The following is a 22,413-nucleotide window of genomic DNA, read 5'->3' as shown; positions in this document are numbered from 1 at the left end:
GGATATATTTTCTTGAATCCTCTGTGGTGGCAGCATCATGCTGTGGGAATGCTTTTCTAGAGAAGCAATGTTCGAACCTATAGGTCAACCCGAAGTTTGATTTTCAAAATCTTTCCTTCGGAAATGCAACTGAAGTCGGAGTTCTGACTTGGAGGTCAAATCAGAGCAGCCCGAATTCTGTGTCCAATATGGCTGCCACACGACTTTCCCTAGCACCTCTTTTGGTTGCCTCTTTTTTTTACACTAATTGTACTTAAAAGGTCGCACACCTTTTCTGATCATGTTTCTTTAACGACTGAAGACAGAGTGAGAGAAACATGCTGCCGTTGGGTAGGGTCAGTAACATACTTCGTGAGTTTCAACTAGAACTACCAACAGAAGCCAGTGACGGTGAATTTCTCCGGCCATTGTCCCAAAACCAATTCAGGAACATGTTGTGAAATAGAGATTGTGCAGTGCTTGTGCATGTCATTGAGTTATGCAAACTGGTAAGAAGTGCTAATAAACAGTTATACATTCAACGGTCATTGGATTGTCAGTCATACAGGATTGCGACATAGTAACTCAGAAATTCGACTGGCAGAGTCAAAATGTAACAGCTCTGCTGACTGAGGGTTAAGGTTCATTAAGGAAAATGACATTTCTTGTGAAAATCTCAAAGGCTGCATGTTTACGTCAATAACTCTCAGATTAGGGGATATGATTCAGTGTATTACTAGTGCTAAAAAAAATTTGTAATGACGGAAATGCATGTTGTTTTTTTTTTTTGATTAGTTGAAAAAGATACAAAACCATAGCATTGGTTAGCATGCTGAATAAGAGCCTTTAATTTAAAACTTCAGCGTTTTTCATGGAAATGATGTGTGATCCACGTTGTGTTTTTGCAAACACAAGCATTGGACGAAATTACTGGACGAAGGTCATTGTGCTACTGGAGCAACACGGACAGCAGGGTGCTTCTGCAGTGAAAACCTCACCTGGCATCACCAAGGGCTAAGGGGTCTGGTGTCTCCTACAGATGATTGGAATCAGTCAACGTCATCGGACTTCTCCTTCGTAAAGTTATTTTAGCTGTTTGTGTGCTCCATGACTATAGGAACTGTCAAGACCCCCAACACATTTACAATGCTAACCACCTCGGATAGAATATCAATATTTGCTAATTATCTCTAAACCAAGTATTCAAAACAAAACCACGTAATCAGCCGGTGAGGAGAATCAAACAATTTCCAGCTTCATCAGGCGGTGACTCAGTTGAACACATTGTAGCTTCAGCAGCTACGGGTTTGTAATGAGCGGTGGAAATTGTCAGCGAAGGAGAAAGTCTGAAAATGAACCATTTGAGTGTCTGTGAAATAAAGGGTGAAAGATTTGGCCAGAAAAGCCGACAAGGAAACAAAGGAAAATCCAGACAAGGTTTTTTAGTAAAACCAGGGAACAGAACTTTGTCTAAGAAGCACTGAGCAGCTGGACAAGTTTGAGTTGCAGCTTCTGTTTAGACTAGATGTTATTTCATTGAATTATAGTTTACACTAGTGAACGCGTTATTATGCGCTATTTGTTCATTCTTCTTTTAGAATGCTGTTCAAGAAACCCATAAAAGGAGTCAAACGTGCTCACTTGAACATCTGCAGCTGAAAACAAAGTCAGTGAATTACGTTCCAGTCAAATGTACATAGAACATTTAGAACGTTACCGAGACTCACTCAGATGAAACTGCAGAGGACGCTGCAGTAGCTATGAAAGGATGTAATATATTTAGAGTTGGCAAATGAATATGGAGGTGATATTGCATTTTATATTCAGCCACTTTCCAATTACAATAAGAAGGGATCGCAGTACGTCTGGCGTAGAAGCGCTACGGCTTCAGGGATATCTCCCACATCTTGTAAACCAATATTAATATGCAGTTGCCATACGTCACTAAATTCAAATATAGAATGCTTTAATAATATATGCACAATAGTCGAAAGAGCCAGTGTTTATTCACACATATGTGAACATAAATTGGCTGTTCTATGATTGCTATTTGAAGAAAACATCGAGCGATACGGCCTCTATATGAAACTTTTCTGAAGTGACACATCTACCGACCTGAACTGGTATGAATTGAAATGCTGAACCAATTTCAATAAGTATTGACCATTAATTAAAGAAGGCATGCATAACTGTACGTAGATGTGTCTCGATCGCTTGGACCAAGTGAATAAGCCGATACAAGAAGAGATATTCAGACTGGAATAGTTCAAAATAAAGCTGCAAGATTAGCTGTTACTTTAGAACTCATCACTTTATGCATCGATGCCCGTCACAGATGAAGGTTCATGACTAACTAGCATGTAGTCTCTTTTTTTATTTCTCTCTCTTTACATAATGTCTGGATTTTCCATAAACTCTCTGGCCTCGTCTCACAGTAATTACCCAGCTGTAACAGACAGGATTTTATACAAGACGAGCCTGTTGCTTTTATGCTACCTCTGTCCAGAACTAAAGCCCTCAGAAAAAAACATGTTGAACCATTTTAAATTAAAAACATGTTGCCTTTTGAAATAACATAAAAGGATCTTAAAAACATATATATATATATGGATGCGCGTAATGTAGACTGTTATTTGCTTTTAAAATCCTTTGAAATGGTTGCGGCTGTTGACTTGTACTTCTGATTGGGTTTTTATGTGATGTTTCCTTTTGTGAGGTCTCGAATATTGTGATTTTACTGTAATGCTTGAGTGATCCTTAAATAAACTAGACTCAGCTCAACGCCTGGCTTGTTTTTAGATGCTAGTGGACACTTGGGAGAAAATCCCGACGCCTTCCGCCCGAGGACAATTTGGGATTTAATCTCGGAACAGTGAAGCAGACAGAGAAGGAAGCATTTCAAACCAAGAGGGTGGCATTTTTAATCAGTGTACTGTTGACAATATAGCAAGTTATGTTAGTTAAAATCTCAGTTGTGTTGGGGGGAAAAAAAATTAAAATAATTTGGAACAACATATACATACGGTTAAAACAACGTAAAAGAAAAATCTAAATTATTCACAACCACTTATTCTTTTTTTTTTTTGCGCTTTTCTTTTTTTCTCTTTTTTTTTTTTTCCTGTTCCATCCATTACACAACACGGCATTCACACAGGACTACGCTCACGCAGAAACTAAAAGGCCCGACGGTACCAGGAACTGTCACGCCGGCCGGTTCCGTCGAGCCGTTTTGGATATTCTTCTGTTGGTACAAAAATGGTCATTCTGACAAAAATAATAAATCACATCTAGTCTTCCACCTAATCGTCCCTCTCTCCTTTCAGTTGCACCCCCTTGTTTTATGTACAAGTGAGAAGGCAGTATGGCCGCACTGTTTGTAAATAAGGATATTTACTGTGATATCTCTGTTTTTTTTTTCCCCCCACCCTAGTCATACAAAATAATAGTTTTCTGAGGTAAGAACTGAGATAGTATCAAAATAGTAAAATAATATTTTACTAAATGCACCTCATATTTGGAAAAGAAAACAACTATGGTCATTAAAACTGAATTACGGCAATAAAAGAGCAGCAACAACAGATGGGTAATAAAAATAAAAAAAATTATAAAAATAGCAGGTCAGAAGCTGTGATCTTCAATGTGTTTCAACAGTTTGATCTGAGCCAAACTCAAGAAATGGGAGTCGGGAGACATCACAGTTTCAGTTTAATGCTAACTTAGCTAATTAGCATTCAACCAAGTACGACCGATGCACCTAAAAATGGCCAATTTTCAGCTTGACTGCCACTGACCCAAAACTGACGGGTAAAACCAATCGATTTCTGACGAGTGAATCCACCATACCAAACTGCTACAAGGCTGAGGTTAAAACACTCTTTGGTGTAGATGCTGTTACTGAACAAAATCAGTGGAAGCAGAGCGATGTCAGAAGTTATTAAAAAAGAAATAGCCTTCTCTAACACATCTAGGGTTCACTTTTGGCAGAGAGAAAGAAAGGCTCTCAGAAGATAACAGGAAGGCTAAACAGAGAACAACAAAGTTGGTTTGTTTTACCCTGTTACATTTTGGCCTGTCAAGGAAGATGCTGGATTTGGAAATCATGACAGTTTTTGTTTTTTTGGGGAAAAATGTCAAGCAAATACACAAGACAATTAGTTTTAGTAATTATGATTATGCTAACCAAGGTAGGTGTAACAGAAGATGCTAAATATAGCTTAAACTGTCAATTTGAAATTTCGTGTCATTGTAAAAAATGAGTTACACCTTGTTTAACAGTGGCACATCTAACATACACACAGTGTGACGTCGCCTCTTGTAATACATATTGTACTGAATAGGCAAAAATCATATATTGGCAGGTCGAAGCTTCACAAAACCAGAGATAGGTGCATCTCCACTAACTGTGGCCGACAAGGCGATACCGCATTGAGTCACGAATATGAGTTGGTGGAACTAAAAGAATCAAGGGACTTTTGCAGCTGCTAATATACAGCTGGTGTAAAACGAGGAGGCTTGAAACGTCACGGGAATAAACCTAATCGTCACAACCAGCTGCTCTGTCCGGAAAGCTCCCCCCTCAAATATCATGCTTCCTGTGATGTCACCAACTCCGAGTTTCTCTGAAATCCCAGTGCAAGCTCTTCACAAAGTGAAAGTCCAACACTGGAAAGCAGGTCAACAAAGCATAGAAACCCATCGAGGCCTGAAAGCATCGGGCGACTCGGAGCAGATGGTGAACCGAGCCGATGGGTAAATGGGCATTCAATTCAACGGACAGCTTTGTTGACTGACTTAAGGCAGTGATACTGGAGGTTTGCTGATCTGCTCGACTAACTATAAAAAGACCACGTCCCACCCCTACGCAGATTCAAAGGCCGACAAACTCTGTGTGTCCTCCAATCCTTCCATCAACAATTGCATTTGCATAAAGGAATACGACACAGTTGTTCAAAGGAAGAAAAATACCTGTACGCATACTCGCAAACACACGTATCAGGACAGACACTTAACATAGATTTCAGCCAGGAACCAGGAAATTAGAATCATTCATGGACACAATGTCGTCATCATCATCATCATCATCTTCATGCCAGTGAAGATAGCTTTTGAGATGGATATATATCTTTTTACATCATCTTACACAAAAAGGCTGTGCATTAACCATCATGAAGATCTAAGCAAATTTTGAAATTCAGTATTCATACACACAAAAACTGCAAACATTCTGAATGGATACTTTATTTTTATTCCGAGATTGTGGCTTTGAAATTGGATCTTCGTGATGAGAATGCACTACGGGCAAACATAATGAGACACAGAGAGACGACCGTTTCTCTACCTGCGGCGACGCGTCTGTGTTGGCAGCGCACACGTAACTACAGTTTAGACTGCGACGATCAATTAAAAGCAGGACATTTTGGAAAATAATGTGACATTACCATCTATAGTTACAGTTAAAGGGTTTAGGATTAACTGCTACCGAGGTGACGCGAAACATGAACATTTAACGTATTTCAGTGTTTTCAGTGCACAGCAGTTCACAAGGGTCATCAATTCTTCCTTCACATAGAGGGCAAAGCGAAGCCGGTTCAAATTTGTGCCTTTCTTTTTCTGTACAGAACGACACGCAGAAGTGTTACCGCTTTCCCTCTTTTGTCACAATCTGCCTGGGTTGGGGCACACCGCCCCGTCAGCAGTGGGCTAAACACATTCAGGGAAGCTGCGAAATAGTCTGGCCTAACAGTGAAACAAGTTGAAATTCAATTTGAGGCAGCAGCACATTGATGCGGCTGGCTTGGATAGTATTTTACTGTTTGTGTTCTTCTTGTACTACCTCGCTTTCCTTTAGGAGGAGTTGTGTTTATCTTTATAAACTAGTTTCCAAATTTTTACCTCCTAAAAGTTTCTCAGAATATGGATTTAAAAAAAACAAAAATTTTCAGGGGGGTTTTATGTTTTCAGGAACGTTTTTGTTTTGTAATTTGAGGTGCAAATGCCTCCATTTTTTATGTTGAAGGGTGAAAAGGTGAAGATCTGGGAGTACGACTTCTTTTAGGCTTTAGAACGTGTCGGGGGGGTCTGGGATGGCCGCATTCAGTGCAGCAGCTCCTCAAGCTCGCTGTCTTTCAGCTTGGCATTGTCTCTGACTTCATCAAATGTGTAGTTCTTCACAACCTTCCCGTTCTGAAACACTGTGTGCAACAGGTCCTGAAAAAAACAAACAAACAGGTAAATACTTCTACTTCATTACGGTCTGTGCCTATAAAACGGACGTCCATTTATGGTTTTAAAGTGACAAAATGGAGAAAATCTCAAGGGGTATGATTATTTTTGAAAGTAGTTTTTCCAAACTCACCACTCCATACTCCTCCAGATCCCCCTTGCCCTCCTCCAAAGTGACAAAATCTCCGCTCGGCGTCCGGTGCAAAGACAGGCGACCTTTCTTTGACCTCTTATTGGGGTCTGCCACCGGATCCTTGAACACATTCACCTGAGAAACCACGCACACACACACACACACACAAAAAAACAAAACAGTCTTTTGAGTTTCGAGTATTATCGCATGTTTTACGCAGTAGTTTGCAAACACTCACCCCGAGTCCGTTAGTCACCACATAGCTGCATTTGAATGAGCAGTTGAGCAGATCTCTGGTCAGTTTTTGCAACAAAGCCCCTCCGGATCCAAAGGCAATGTTCTCAATGGACCACATGTGTTGTTTCATGCCTTCTACTATCTGATGAAACACATCCACGGTGTAAACTTAGTGCTGAAACCTTGAACGTGTATCATAATATAACCAAGAATTCTTACCTCCTGCAGTGTGTTGATATCGACTCCATCTCCTTGAATGACTCTAAGGTAAGGAGGCAGCACTTTGAAACCTTTACCGTTCTCGTGCACCGGAAACTTCTTACCCAGTATCTCCAGAACCTGACGGCGTTAAAGAGACTGTTAGCGACACGTTTGAGGGGATGTTTACCGGCTTGTTAAGATTTCCGTTATGTGGACCTTCAAAACCGTATCCAGCGGGTTTCCTGAGTCCGGTCGGACGACCAGCGGGGCATCCGCGCTGCGGGTCTCTATCAGCGGCCGCAGGTCCTCTCCCCAGATCTTCTCACAGGCGTTGTAGATGTCGTAGCTGTCACTGACGATGGACACAGGCACGTTGGGGAACTGCTTGATGATGTGCTCAAAGGCGTCTTTTTCATGGTCCTTCCCCCATGCTGTTATGGTACTGCAGAGAGGATTGTTTTTAGCTTTTGATGTTCCAATTCAGGAATCAGTTTTATAAAGTGGCTGGCAAAATAGCTAAAGCTCCAACTACGAAAGATTATACTTGGATTTTAAGTTGTTGTATCGTAATACCTGCAAATTATTATTACTGTAAAAATTACAACTACATACTAATCTAGTAAAACATTAAGATGTAGACAGATTTTACCCCAACAAGGATTGTAGAAGTTGATTGATCAGGCTACATACGGAACAGTTTCAGTGGAAAATGACATAGTTTAGATTAAAGCATATTCAAGAATTGCCTAATCAAAGTCCAGACCTCAATTCAAATTGGTTACAAATGCATGTCACACTTTTTAGATTTTTATCTGTACAAATACTTGAAAACCACAAATTATTTTCCTTCCACCCCCAAATAACACAGCTATTTCCCGCGAAAATCACAACAAAATACAAAAAGCTTAATACTCTACAATTAATACTCTACAGCTCAAAAAGCCAGAAGGAATAAGATGCACTAGAATGAATTGAAAAAACTAAAAGAAGAAAAGACCATTTACTATCCAGAACCCTTCATTTAACACACAGAAGACGAAAACAATCTGCTGCAACAAACATTAAAAGCAGGGCAGCGTGCATTGAAATACTCCCTAAAAAAAATAAAAAATCAAGCTAAAATCACATGACATTAATAAAATTGCACTTCTACAGACTTTCCAGAAGAGGGAGGTGTACACCATCTGTTATAGACATGAATTAACCTTTGAGATTTTATTCAGGTCATTACAGGCATAAACACTGTAGCTAAAGGTTAGAAAAAAACCTTAGACACTCCCAGGGTCAGAGGATTGCATAAGAAAATAATCAAGTTCAAGCAATAAGCGATGAAATTTGAAGTGCAAGTCTAACATATTGTTATTTTATGTCGGGCTCAAGTTTTCTAAAGCTATAAAACTGACTGATTTGAAAATTATTTAAATCGGTAATATATATTTTTTTATAGAATCAAAGTCCTTTTTTCTTACTTTCAGTTTTACATACAAATCAAAGTGGAATTTTCCAGCAACTCCTCCCATAGAGGAAGAAATGAAACATGGCCGTTACACAGGAACTGCTATGACGACCCAAGCCAACGTCCCAGAACACAACAGCCCAACAGAAAAAAGGGGGTTCTTTGCTAGAGTAGTGACTGTCCTGGAGGAACGTTTGCATAGGAGCAAAACTAAAGGCTTCCAGCTGACTTCCACCCAATCAAAGCCACGCTCCGTAAATTAATCTGAAGAACAGCATAATAAGTGTGTGAGGGACACTGAGTAAATTAGCATCAACTTAAGTCATGCCGAGTTCATTTTCTTTCTGGCAAGAGAGATTCCTACGACACAAATGTTGACAGAAAAGGATTTAATAGGATACCTTTTCTCTTTTGAAAACTAATTTGAAAGAGTCACAGCTTTTGGCAATAATGTGGATTACTGTATCTCCATAGGACACTGACGATGTGCGTCAACTCTAAACTTGTGTGAACATATAAAGCTAAAATGTGGCCTTTACTAATTCTTGAGAAGTAAAAAATTTAATGATTTAAAGCAGAATTTAGCACTTGGGAAGAGACCTGTCATTATTGAAAGGAAATGCTCTATGTAACTAATCATCTTATTAGTGTCTGTCACTACAAATAATAGAGGAAAATTCAGTTTGTTACATCCACGGATATCCTTAGCAAACATGTTGGTGATAGATACAAGAGAACATGCTAAGTTAGCATATTGGCTAACTGTAGAATTTAAGCTAAGGATAGCATAAAAGCACTGTTAGCATGGCAGTCAGTCTCCACTGCTGTTAACTAACATGCTAGTAACACTGCTGGTATTTTAGCTTACAAGCTACTGTTTGCAAAGCAGTGTTGGTTACTGTTGGTCAACATGCTATTTGTACCTTGTTAGGTAATACTAGCATTTTAGCTAATGTGAGCAGAGCAGCCAACTTTATGAAATGACACACGTAACTCAAAGACATTTAAGTCTAATAGACGCTAGCATAATTTTCATGCTAGCATTAACCAAATAAAGGTCAAAGCTAATGCATTTTGAGCCTAACGTATTAACAAACTACTTTATTATGAAGTGGGAGTCACAATCAAAATTTCTTCAGGAATATTTCACTTTAAAATCTATAAAACCTTGAGAGGAGTGTTTGTTTACCTGTGCTCAGCTGCAGGTACTGAAAAGCCAGGTACTGGGTCCTTGGTGCCGTAGTACTTCTTAATGACTCCAATGCCAGCCACCGTGTCTGTGCCCTTGAAGTTCACCAAATGAGCAGAGGCTCCAATGCCCGCAGTCTGTGAATGATGAGTGATATTTAAGCATTTTCTGTAACACAGTATTAATTCATGTACATAAAAAAGAGAAATAATGGTTTTAAGCTTAGCTTTGACGTAAAGGTATAAAACACAGCAAAGTTGGCTACGCTTTTGGAGTCTGACTTAGAATATTTGAGTGTGAAATAACGCTCTGAAGAGATTTGAAGATAGAATATTTTTCCCGTATTGAATCTGTACACCAAGTTGTGAATTTATCATATTTTTCCTCTTTCAGTTACGGCAAAGGTGACTAACTCCAGTCCTTAAGAGTTGACTAAGCTTGAAATCAAATGGATAAAACACTTAATAAAAATCTCACCCAGTTCTCCAGAGGTCTGCTAATGAACCATTCATTTGATTCAACTGTGATGAATCAGGGCAACATTTAAGCACACATCACAATGGCTATTTAAGGTGTATGTATTACTTAGCAAAAAAAGTCATTATGAACTATAAAGAGTAGGAACAGTAAATAAATTCTCTCCACGTCTTAAATACAGTGTATGCATTCATAAATCCCATCTTTCTTCAATTTAAGTTATGCTTACATCAACTATCTTGGGTGTGAAGCTATTACAAAAGGAAGAAAATTGAAAGTTGACATCTATCATTATGGAGAAGGGGGCTAAAAATTAAGTCCAAACAAGCACAGACATTGTACAGCTTTGTGTAAAAGTAACTAGATTTCCTTAGATATATTCTGAAATGTCAGTAGTTCCTTCAGGATGCATGAGACAGAGAGAAAGCCTTTCAGTATCTGTTCTGGAAATCTTATAAAATCTGTATTATTTACAGCATACACAGTGAGATTGCTATAAATGCATCAAGTAAAGCTAACCACACAAATGTAAAATGCTTAAGAAAGCTTCCAATACACCTTTAATCATTTTGTCTTTGTTTTGAAATAGCACAGCATAATGTTGTTCCTGGACTTAATATAACTAATGCAATTGACATGAGGCCGGCTCCGCCCCATGCGGAAGTAGAACAGTCCTCTGACAACCACACTCTTATCAAGGCAGACTAACGGACCTCAATGCGTTACCCTAGACATTTTTTGAGTCATTTTTGCCTTATATACCAACACTGAGGCAACGACGGCGGGCAAGAAAATTCTGTAACTAGTCCTACGTCAGGTCTGTAAGGTTATTAGCGGGGAAATAAGAAATCAACAATAAAGCCCAAGAGGACAAATGAGGGACAAAAAAGTCTGATTGGATGCAAGTGTGAACGCTGCAGGACAAAGTGGGTGAGTAATTAATTAAATAATACAGGCTTGTGAAAATCGGCCTTCAGGAAAATGCTTAGAAATAAACAGTAGTATGAAACGGTGTTTAAATGCCAATATAGCAGGTAGAGCAGTCTGTTTTCATGCTGCCATAGAGCTACAGTAGGAATCTACACGCATAAAATTCAGCATAACTGCCTTCACTTATTGATCTGGAAATGATTTGATGTTTAGGATTGTTACTTTAATTTATCTGTGTTGTGAGTCGTTAGCACGGAGCAATCAATATCGTTATGACAAAAACTGGGATGTTTACTACCAGTTACCTTCGTTGACAACTTGGACCGTGATTATCTATTATTTTCCTCCAAATCTCTCTGACTGCAGCATGTTTTCTATGATAAATACTGAACGCTGATTGGCCAGTTGCTGACAAGTGCCCTGGAATGATTGGGGGAGGACTGCTCTACGTCAGCGTGGGGGTGGAGCTGCCATCATGTCAATTATGGCATAAAGGCTGGAAGAAATATTTTGAATAGTGTTCTTCCATCTTCTTATATTGAAATCACAGTGTCTGATTGGAGATTGAAGACAAAAGCTGTCAAAAAAAGTGATTTTAAATCGGCTACTCAAACTAACAGTATTAAAATCTGTCTCTGTTATCATTTACTCGGCTTCATACCTCTTGTGAGGACACACCCCTGTAGCCAAAGTCATGTAGTTTATACTCCAGTCCCTCCAGGTTCCCAGAGGTCTCCATCAGGTACTTGGCAAGGATCTTCTTTTGCTCTCTGGAGTTGGTCGCCACTGTAACCGGGTACCAGATCTGAACAAGAATAGTCTGATAGAATGCAGAAAATAAATAAAAAATTAGTTTTTACAGACTTATGTTAACAAGGACTGAAAAATTCTTACTACGCAACAGCCTGGTTTTACTGTACTCACTGGAACTAAAGCCTAAAACTAACAGGCGCTAGCGGGATGAAAGCTGAGAGCTCGTTCACACAAGGCCAACTGTGGGGAAAATACATTCCTGGATGCTTCATGCTTCGATAGCAGAGTCAATGATTGGATGTAAAAGCAAGTCGCTTATTCCCTGGATGGGAAATTTCATAAACAGTTATATAACCATAATGCATGCGTGTTTTGTATAGGTCTTCGCCCACGTACTTTAGAATAAATGCAAATTGTTTGCCAGATTTATAGTACAGATCAGATTTATTATCAATTACTGATTTTTCTTTTATTTTAAAAGAAGTTTGACAGGCGGACGTCTCTTTTGGGAAAAAAATAAATAAATCAGAGTCTCTAATTCTGAGGACTATATCACATAAAGCACCGTAAAATGTTTTGCGGAAGATTAAACACATTTTTAAATTACAAATATATCCCATGCTTTGTTGTTCTGGTTTCAATATGCTCAAATCAAAATGCACGAAAGTGAAATTTGATGCATTTAACAAAAAAGAAATCACAATTTTTCCATGCCTGACTCAGTGGGAACACTGCCGATTGCAATCTCTGTGACTGGTTGATTCCTCTCTGACATTTACCAAAATAGTCGACACTTTGTTTTTAAGTGCGCCGCACCTGCAGGTGTTAACCTGCTTAAAGTGGGTGGAGAGAGAACGCACACATAGCAGAGCGGCTTCTTGGAAGGCGATTTATTGAGCTTCCAAAGAAATAATCAGAGATGTTGAAAACTGTAAAGAACCTGCTGTGTGAAACTACCTGGCAGCTCTGTGTTCATTTTTTGGAATTGATCCAGTTAGCAGCTGAAAATTTTATTTGAAGTACCTGTTGCAAATTTTTCCGAGCTGTTAGACAAAGAAACCGACTTTTTTTTTTTAACATACCTTCTTCTCTTACCTCAACTTACTGGTGCTATATAGGATTTAGTTCTGGGGAGTTTGAAGAACATGGGAGGTTCACGGGTCCGTTACCTTAAACGTTTGTTCAATCATGATCTGATTGGACCAAAGAACGCTGTTCAAATTCATTGTTCTTATGATTTAGTGTAAAGACGTCACTCTTATCTGCAGTTCTCTAGCAGTGAGTTGTGGGTCTTTTTTTTCATTATTACCATCCTCATTACTGTAAATGGTAGCAAGATAAACCGTCCACAAATAACTTTAATGAGTTGTTAAGTGAGCCTATGGTAATACTGATAAGACAGTTATTTAGGTTATGTAGGACTCGGGGAGGAGTTTATCTTTTAACATCACAGCAGATAAAAAAAGTAATCAGAGCTACAGAGTTTAGCTGAATGGGTTCCTTTTCACATGCTTCATGTTGTAAAAAGAAACGGGAGCCGTCGCTAAACCATCGGCTTGTGATTTTCACAGCAGAGATTTCACATGCCGGTCTAGACAGCTTTAGGAATTAGCTGGATGATCTAGTTGTGCCTGCATTTTTACGTCAGTGCGGGTTTGAACGCTACTTGGAACAATGCAAGATTTTGATCAGACGTTTAATCTGAGGCAAAGCGAAAAAGCATAAGAAAACTAATCCATGTAGGAAGTATAGCAAACAACAACAACAACAAAAAAAAAGTTTCCAAATCTTTCATGTAACTTTCCCTGCACACATTGTGCAGCTCGTTTCCGCCGTCTGACTCTCAGCAGGTCACATGCCTCCTCAAATATAAAACATCGTATGGACTCGTGACGGTCGGAGTTGCAGTGGAATTTGTGTTGTGCGGAAAAAAAAAAAAAAATCAATTACACGTCTCCTCGTTTAGTATCCTTAACCTGATTTTAGTCTCAAGTGCAATCGGAGTCTCAAAAAAAAAGAAAAGGAAAAAAATGGCCCTCGGGCATTCCAGCTTAACTTAGCCATTTCCAGGAAAAGAATAAAAAGAGACAAATGTAGAAAATGTTGGGAATAAGGAAGTTTTTGAAACATCCAGAAGGTACAGAAAGATATTACAAAGAGAATAGAAAACAAGAAGAGAGGACAGAAAGAGCCAGAAGCATTGACCCAGTGACGCAACCCAAGGACATCAAGATGACCGCCGAGGCTAATTTTACACCAGGCATGAATAATGTCTCCATGTGTGCAACCAAGGAGGGGCAGGAGGGCTGTGGGAGGGGGGGTTGTTTCAAGTGTGTATTTATACAAGGAACAACACTCACGAGGTGTACATGTGTATAAGTATGTGGGTGTGTTTGAGTGTTGCCACAATGTAAATTCCTACTACAACAGTCACGGTGTGCGCATCCAAAAGTGGGTGTGGCTTTCAAGGTACGCTTTTCCTTCCTGAATGTTGAAATCTGTTTGAGAAACGTCTGAGAGCGACGAGCGAAAACTTATTTGCAAAAGGAAAAGAGAAACAGACGTTAGAGGAGGGGACAGATTAAATATTACTCATGCTGCTCAAAGTCAGTTCAGCCAAGTCGCTGTTGCGGCGCCTGTTCGCTGAGAATGACACATCGGTCACGTTTCTAGAAATCCGAACTACGAGGATGTGATTCCGCACTGCTCATTATGAGAAAGCAGGATCCCTGCAGCTTTTACATGATGCCATTTCATGACGACGTCAAAATCCTTGGAAGGAAGCAAATTGACTTAAAAATTCATTCCAAGTTAAAAAAGATGCTTAAGAACAATTTGTTCAAGGGTTTGTCTTTATTAAACAAAACTCTAATTAGGTTGCCACTGAGTTGGGCAACGTAACGAGTGGAGAAATTTACAGCTATTTTCAAAATAGAGCAGGAACTATTGGAAACACTCCTGCTGCGACAGTCGAGTACGGAAAAACTAAAGACAAATTTATAGAGAATGACCGTGTGAAATAGATCACATCACATAAAATCAGACGGCATAAACATGAATATGAAACTTCAGAGAAACTAAGCAAACCTACCTCCACCCAGTTAGTGAGCCAGTAGCATTCGGGATCTGTGCTCTCCACTGTGAACAAAACATTGCCTCTGGGAATGACGCTTCCTTCCGGCACTGCCTTGATTTCGATGGGAAGATGGCCGTCGTATTTCTGCAAAAAGCAAATATCGCTGTCAGAACGCTGGGGAAGCTTTTATGCTGTATTACTTCAGCTTTGCAGAGAGGGTTTTACAAAAAACTACAAATGTTTTAGAAGTCATGAAGACCACCTTAAACACAACATTCTGCAATACAAGAATGCTTTTAGGTTAACAACTGCAGAAAAAAAAAAAAAGAATATATTTGATCCTTACTAAACAAAAAAAAAGACAACTTTAATAATTATAATTTGAGTGAGAAGGAAGGAAATAGGTAAATTAAGATTGAGGAAAAGAAAGCAAAGAAGGCAAAAATGAGCAAATAAACAGCAGTTCCTTACCTCCAAAATGTAAGTCCAGCCCTTCTCATTAAAAACATCATCCTGGAAATGTTCCCTATACACCTCCTTTGCTTCCTGAATCTTCTCTGGAGTCACTACCTTTCCTGAAGAGGAGAGGGGGAAAAGAAGGGGAAAAAAGGATGAGGAAAGAGAGAAATAAAATAAAAGAGGACAGAATACAGGCAACAAGTCATTAGGACGCTAATCGGTCGTTTATTGCTGCAAATAGTTTAGAGGCTTCCTGTGCATGCTGACAGGGCGTTCTTATCCAACATCACACGCAAACCCGCCAAAAACCTACATGTACGACTCCGAGTCTAAACCGCTTTTTAAAATATAGAAGAGGGAGGAGAAAAGTGAAACGTGAAAAGGAAAGTTTCACTTTTGGGGTACGTGGAGAGAACTGAGCATGCCCAAAAAAAACCAAAAAAAAAAAACAGAACTCAAACTTTTAAAGTTCGTAGAACTTACATTTTACCACCACACTTTTCAGATTTTACTCAGTAATAATAGAAAAAAATTTCATGCCCCACTCTTGGCTTTCTGGGGTTCGCCGACGGTTCTTTGATGCCCGGCCTTGTCGCTGAGCGAGGCGAGACGCTCGGCGCAGACGACACGTCTTTCTCCCTCAAACAGTGAGGCGGCAGCTGCGCTTTTGTCTCCCACTCTCTGTGTTCTCTCTCTCCCCCTCACCTCTGCCGCCACACCGTGAAATCCTCTTAAGAAGGAGGCAGAGGCTTTCTTTCAGCTTTCTGTTGATCACCGCTCAATGTCTCTCAGGAACTCTTTGGAGCATCAGACTTCACCTACTTTAGTTAATTAGAGCAAATAATCTTTTTTATGCCGAGTTCAAGGTTGCTTTTCATTATTATTTTTTATTTTTTGGTTGCTTGAAGTTTTTGATTGTGTTTATTAGAAAATTTACCTTGTAGTGCACAAAAAAAAAAAGAAGAAACGTACCTTTTAAGTATTTGTGAAGGATGTACTGCAGGCCGTAAAAGACGGTTTTGTCATATTTGACTTTTCTGCTTTTGCTGGGATCCGTCCTCTTCTCGCGGCACTCGAAGTAGGAGTACACTTTACTCGTGTTGGGGGGGTACTGTTTGTAATGAGTCACCTGTCGACACATAAATACAATTTATTAAGATTTACTGAAGATTGGCCCGCTAAACACCATCAGGAGGAAAACAAAAGACAAAGAAAAGAAAAAACAGGAAGACATCTCGTGAACTCTAATCACACACTTCCTTCCCCTTAGCTGTTAGCTCATTGAAAAGCTTCACAATGCAGGATTTCAAAGCTGCTACAACTCACGAACACAAACTGGGACATATTATTACATTATAACCATGAATTGGTCCCTTGAGCCTGGCTTATGTGTAATGTAGCGGAGATAGTGTCACATACTGTAAATCCCAATGAAAACTGTTGAAATTTATGACTGCAATGTAGTAACCCGTACAAAAGTTCAGAGAGTGTAAATACTTACGTAACAAGCTCTACCACTGACATGCGAAAGGAGGAAAGTGTTATTTTGTGTGGTTTTTAGTTGAGCTGGGCATATTGAGTCACAACACGAACAGCAAAAATAACTCAGATGTTCAAGCAGTACACCTGCTTAAAAATGACAGAATGTCTAAAAAAAACAAACATGTCTCTTCTGGAATGATAAATGCACTAATTACCTCAGATTGAAATTTTCTTATAAAGCGGACCCTCGTCTGTCGCGCTCTTGTGTCAAATAAAAAAAAAAAAAACCTCTTACAAAAACGATCACAATCGGAACAAAAACGTGTCGGATTTTCAACCTTCTCCTCCGTCCCGACCGCGCCATTGTTGGCGGGGAGAGTTTTGCGTGCCTCATGCGGGATCCTCTAATCTACTGCAAACAAGCAGCGGCCAAACTCAGCGGCTTGTAACTTAAGTAAACAGTCTGAGACGTGTCCGGGCGTGTTTCGGACACAAACTGGAACAAAAACTGAAAATAAAGGATCATGCTCTCCCAGATGGCTGGTGCCACACGGGCATCAATTAAATCTCGAATGAGTACAGAAATGTCCTCGGGGTCCTACTGGAGGATTCAATGATTTAACCCTTTTGGCGCCGCAGCACAGAATCCACTCCCTGCATTTGTAGCCGCAGAGAAGAAACGGTAGGGAGAGTTTTACGAATAAAGGAATGAGTCAAAGAGTAATTAAGAGCAGAAGACGGCATTTCCCTCGACTCAAAGTCGCACGTTTGTCCTTCAGTCGGCGACAATCTCTCAGGGATAAAATAAAAGAACGTAATTTTGCACATGACAGGTAGATTTAAAGACAGGGAGGCAGAGGGGAGTAAAGGAGCGGCTCCCAGGCCCCAGCTGACACGCCGGCAGCAGATAAATGTCAACGAACTACTGAGTTTCTTTGACCTTACCGTGTCCTTTCCTTGGAGCTTTCGAGGACTCAAAATAGAGCCGAGACGCTAAACACGACACTGGGCCGGGACCGTGTGAGCTCATGTTCTGCTCCACGCGCCTTGATGTTTACCGGCACGCAGCGTTTTCAAATTCAAAAACCTAGAAACCGGTTTATCGTCCAAGGGTACTAACCGTTTATTGGCTGCTGTAACAAGACACGAACGAAAAGCAATTAGATAACAAAAGGGAGGACAACTAGATTACAGATCAGATTCCATTTAGTTCATACGACAGATTTATTTAAGGAAGCAACATCAGCATGATCGGAATAAGACGGGTCAGAGTTGTCATGGTGTGCCTATAATCGTAAAGATAAGAATAATGACGATGTGTGGTGTTTCTTTTCTCCCTTAACTGTTCTGCGTTTCACTCATGGTGGTGGCAGCATCATGCTGTGGGGATTATTTTGATCAGGAGTAACAAGGAAGCTCGCCAGAGTTGATGGTAAGATGGATGGAGCTAAATACTGGAAAATACTGGAAGAAAACCTGTTAAAGGTTGCAATATATATATGTGTATATATATCCTGTATATACACATATATATATGTTTGTGTGTGTGTATATATATACACATATATATATATATATATATATATATATATATATATATATATATATGTGTATATATATATTTCTGTTTTGTTACAACACTAAGAATGGCAGGAGGATAGTGTTGCTTTGCATATCTGAAGCTACACGTCTGAAGATTCCCTGTCCGTTCGATGCCAACGTTGAACAAGAAAACAGCTGCGGGCGAAAACAGAACAAATCAGATGATTTGGTTTAATTACACCAAAACACGGAGCATTTGGCAGGTCAACCCAAGCACACGCGTACATGTCACGCCTCCCGTTTTTCTTTTTTTTTTAATGCGACATTTACCACCCTCATGGTGACAACTTTCAAGCTGTGAAGCAGATTTTTCCGTGACTTCTAACTATTTTTCCCCCAACATTCGTAGGTGTTGCACAAACACCGCACGCCTGCACCTGCGGCGTGACACCGGAATTGTGTATCCAGACAAAAGGCACACTTTAATGGCTTATCAATAAAAGCACAAGCTGCTTTTACTGACAAAACAACACATGCACAGCACTTATTCTTTTGTGCAAGAGGCTCAAACTGATTCCAAATAAGCCTTAGAGAATTAGTGTTTGGCTTAACCTTATTTACCTTTGGCATGGCTCAATTATTTTATGGGACATAACTTTAAAAGAAAGAAAGAGAAACCTGCACCTTTGCATCCACTTTTGTCTATTAAGACTAAACTTGGGCAAAGTATTAAGAGTTTATTTCAGTATAATTCAGCTGACATCATTTATGATTATGCATTATTTATGCCGTCTAAGCATTTTTTTCCCCCCTGACTTCAAGGTATGAAATGTTCTTTCTTGTTATAACTTGAAATGTGACCAAGTTGTAATAGCTGCTAAATGTCCTTTTAATGACATGATGTTCTCTCCTGCTGCTTGTAAAGTAGTGCAGTACTGCCCCTCCCCGACCTGTTTCTTCACACCGTCAGTCATCAGGCTGAAAGAAGGCTCTTACACTAATGCCTTGCTCACAAGAAAAATGATTTGATTTCTTTATAAATAGTTTTAATTGCATAAATCAAAGAGGGTCATGGCGTGGAAAGTAAAAAGAAAGCGCCACCCACTGGTCTTATTGGGTAATAGAATTTGTTTTCTCTAAACAAAACTGCAGAGAAGTGTATTATCCTCCCAGTAAATTAGACATTTACTGCACACTTTTGCTCAAGCATATGGATAAAAATGCAACAGGTAACATTATTTAAACGCTATATTATGAAATATAACTTGTACCAAACTTGATACATGAAATAACTTGAGTTTGTTCAATTTAAACATGCATTTTATAGCTTTTATCTGAAATTTCCCAGTCGTATTGAATACAGTTAATTTATTTCAGTGACTTATATAAATTGATGTACACATCGGTGTTTTAAAACCTTCATTTCTGTTAATTATAACACAACATTTTACGATTAGGATAATACAGACACATAAGCCTCGCTGGAATAGTCAAATTTATTAAATATGACTATAGATTATAGTAGATCATAAGCTTGAAATCCCTTTTACACCAGCAGTTCTTCTTGAAAAAGGAGCTGGCCGTGAGTAACTTTAATATTTGGATTTTAACTAACAAAAGATACAACATGTTTGTTTCAGGAGCAAAATACTTATTTGGGTTTGCAGGAAAGCACAAATGTCTAAGGATGATAAAATCTCACCAGGGTTTATTGCTTCTCTGCTTAATGGGGTTTGTAGTTCTGTCAGAATCTAATAAAACCTGTATTTCTCAACCAGACAAAATTACAAAACACACAAAAGCGTAATAACCAGAGACGCAATGACAACTCAAAGTAAAAATTTAACCAAAACTAAACATAATTTGGTTGATTTTTCCTACTTTTTAGTTCCTGGAACGAGTATTTTTATGTTAAATACACATTTAGTGATTGAAAAACCCATTGATGTCACTTTATCAGCCACTTGAATGCTATCATGCTACATATTGATGCTCTTTTTGGGTAAATTGCATCATATTTTTCCTTAAACTCATCATTCAGTAAGAAACCGTTGTAGGCTCAGGCTCATTTATGATGCTACGCTGTGCTAATATCATAAAATGAGTCATTACTTACTACGTACATGAATTTTTCCAGCAACACGTTTGCTCATTTAGACTCATCTTGGTTTCCTTTTCACATAAATGAAACTACGGGTGTGTGCACAAGTGCCGACCCATTTATCTTCTAGCATTTGCAGTATAAAGGTGAACCTGAAACTAATTTGGATCATGTCGATTTTTATGGCTCGTCCGAGGCGCACTATGTTTGAATTAATGTAATTCATTCTTTTCTTAATTAAAAAAAAACTATTTGTCCAAACACTTTATTGGTTCACTCAGTACAATAAAATACTATCTTATCTAGCTGCTGTTCATTATGATTTATGAAAGCAAGATACCAAAGCTAATTAAAGGTCAAATACATTGTAACGTGTAAAATAGTTTGAATTTGAGCTACGCCAACAAGCATACTTAAAACTAAACTGAAACTAAAGAAAGCAGAAAGCAAAACCAGTCCACATCTAACCTGCCCAGCCTGAAGCATATTTTGTTTTAAAAAATTATAACAATATCTGTCCGTTTTAGCTACAACTGACTCAGCAGTTTTAATTCTCTGTTTGCTGTCCTCAGTATAATTAATTTCTTGAAAATATATTTAAAATCATTACTTTATCACACACTTCATGCAATCTAAGAACATGATCAGAATCTGTGATAGTTTTGGTTCCTGTCATTGCTAACTTAAGATTTTTTTTTTTTTAAATACGTAATCTTATTCTGAAGAATATCACAACATAGAAATTAAATAATGAAATCTCTGCCATCTAGGTTCACGCTTCCAAGCTAAGCTGATTTGATTACTGGGCCGGATTTTGCTGCAGAAAGCATCTGACACTTACCGCATACTTCTGCTTTTTAAGATGTTTCACAGATTTTACAAGGTTATCATTTCAATTTCATTAAATTTGTGAGCAAATGCTTCTCATTCCTTCCCAAAGCTGGCGTCATCACACAACCCACTCCTCGGCCGAGCTTCAACATTCAACAATGTTCTTACTAAACTCATTATAAAGGTGCACCTCTGGCATTTTAGACATTAATAGTTTGGATATTTTTGCCTACTTTCCACACAGTCTGACTCTCCAATAACAGCAACACCTGCTCAACACTATTCAGTGACTGCACTCTTTAGATTAAACTGGATTTTTAAACAAATTATTTCTCATTAAAAATATATATATGACAACTTAATTTTACCTAACTGTGGGCTAGTTAGTTTTGCTCGGCATTCTGCACTCATCATCAGCATCCTGTTGTCACATGATTTGTCCATGGAAACCACTGCCTACGTGCTGTAAAGTCATCACACGCTCACTTGGTTTGTGTGGACATTGTAATTAAGAGTCGGGTTTTTATTTTTTATTTTGCCATTACAGCCTCCATTACTGGGGTAGCAATTTTCCGAGCGGATAAATAAATAAATAGCACGACTCTGGACCCAAGGCAACCCATGCGGGCACGAAAGAGAAACGAGAGCGTTTCTCTTTTAACTTTCAGTTTTGCTTTCTCGAAAGTCCCTCCATGTTAATGTTTCACCCACCGTTGGACAGTGAGACTTTGCCCAAGTGTGGCCCACCCGGACGACTCGCAAAGCACTTGGTAGCTGTTGGCCAACATTAGCTTTTTTTAAAAATATTTAAATATATATATCTCTATCCCCTCTTTCAACCTCTTGCGGTCTCTGTAAGCTAGCTGGCTAATTCAGCTAGCTGAATACAACCATGACCAACCGATTCCATAAAAGCAGCAGCCATCCAGGGTGGGAGTCTGCTAGCTCACAGAGAAATGCCGCCTGTGTGGATTTCTCTCTCGGCGGTACCAGCGCTCCCCTCCTCCAGCTCGTTGTGCCTGCGCTATCCCGAAAAGACACCGGCCACGCAGGGCAGCGTGATGGCCTTGGGTCTGGTGATGAAACCACCTTGACTTGATCAATTTCCATTCCGTGCTCACCTCGCTCCCGCCCGGCCTCCCCCCTCCGAGCCCACCCTGGACACCGTACCTTGTAGGAGTCGGTCGCTAGCAGTATGTTGAAGTCGGTTTCTCTCGGCTCCATCTTCCCCCTGCGAGGTTGTACGTCGCGGCTGTCAGTGTGTTGTGTTGCGCGCCCTACTGCCAGAGGCACCAGAAAGCGAGGGGAGGAAGGACAAGCGGACGGGGGAAGGGGCGGACGCTGT

General features: G+C 39.5%; 1 protein-coding gene across 1 annotated transcript; it reads right to left on the bottom strand.

Moving 5' to 3' along the window:
- Positions 1-2,873: 2,873 nt before the first annotated feature.
- nampt1 (nicotinamide phosphoribosyltransferase 1) lies at positions 2,874-22,391 on the bottom strand. Its single transcript, XM_028044445.1, has 11 exons — positions 22,239-22,391; positions 16,085-16,241; positions 15,125-15,228; positions 14,669-14,797; positions 11,486-11,644; positions 9,418-9,554; positions 6,989-7,214; positions 6,791-6,910; positions 6,573-6,713; positions 6,335-6,469; positions 2,874-6,186 (listed from the first exon to the last, which is right to left on the bottom strand). The coding sequence occupies exons 1-11, from the start codon at positions 22,290-22,292 to the stop codon at positions 6,073-6,075; spliced, it is 1,476 nt and encodes a 491-aa protein (XP_027900246.1). The 5' UTR covers positions 22,293-22,391; the 3' UTR covers positions 2,874-6,072.
- Between the last annotated feature and the right edge of the window lie 22 nt (positions 22,392-22,413).

This window comes from Xiphophorus couchianus, chromosome 17, assembly GCF_001444195.1.
Source record: "Xiphophorus couchianus chromosome 17, X_couchianus-1.0, whole genome shotgun sequence".
Classification (NCBI taxonomy): Eukaryota; Metazoa; Chordata; class Actinopteri; order Cyprinodontiformes; family Poeciliidae; genus Xiphophorus; species Xiphophorus couchianus.
The sequence above is the reverse complement of the archived record's forward strand: the minus strand, read 5'-3'. Positions and strand labels throughout refer to the sequence as shown.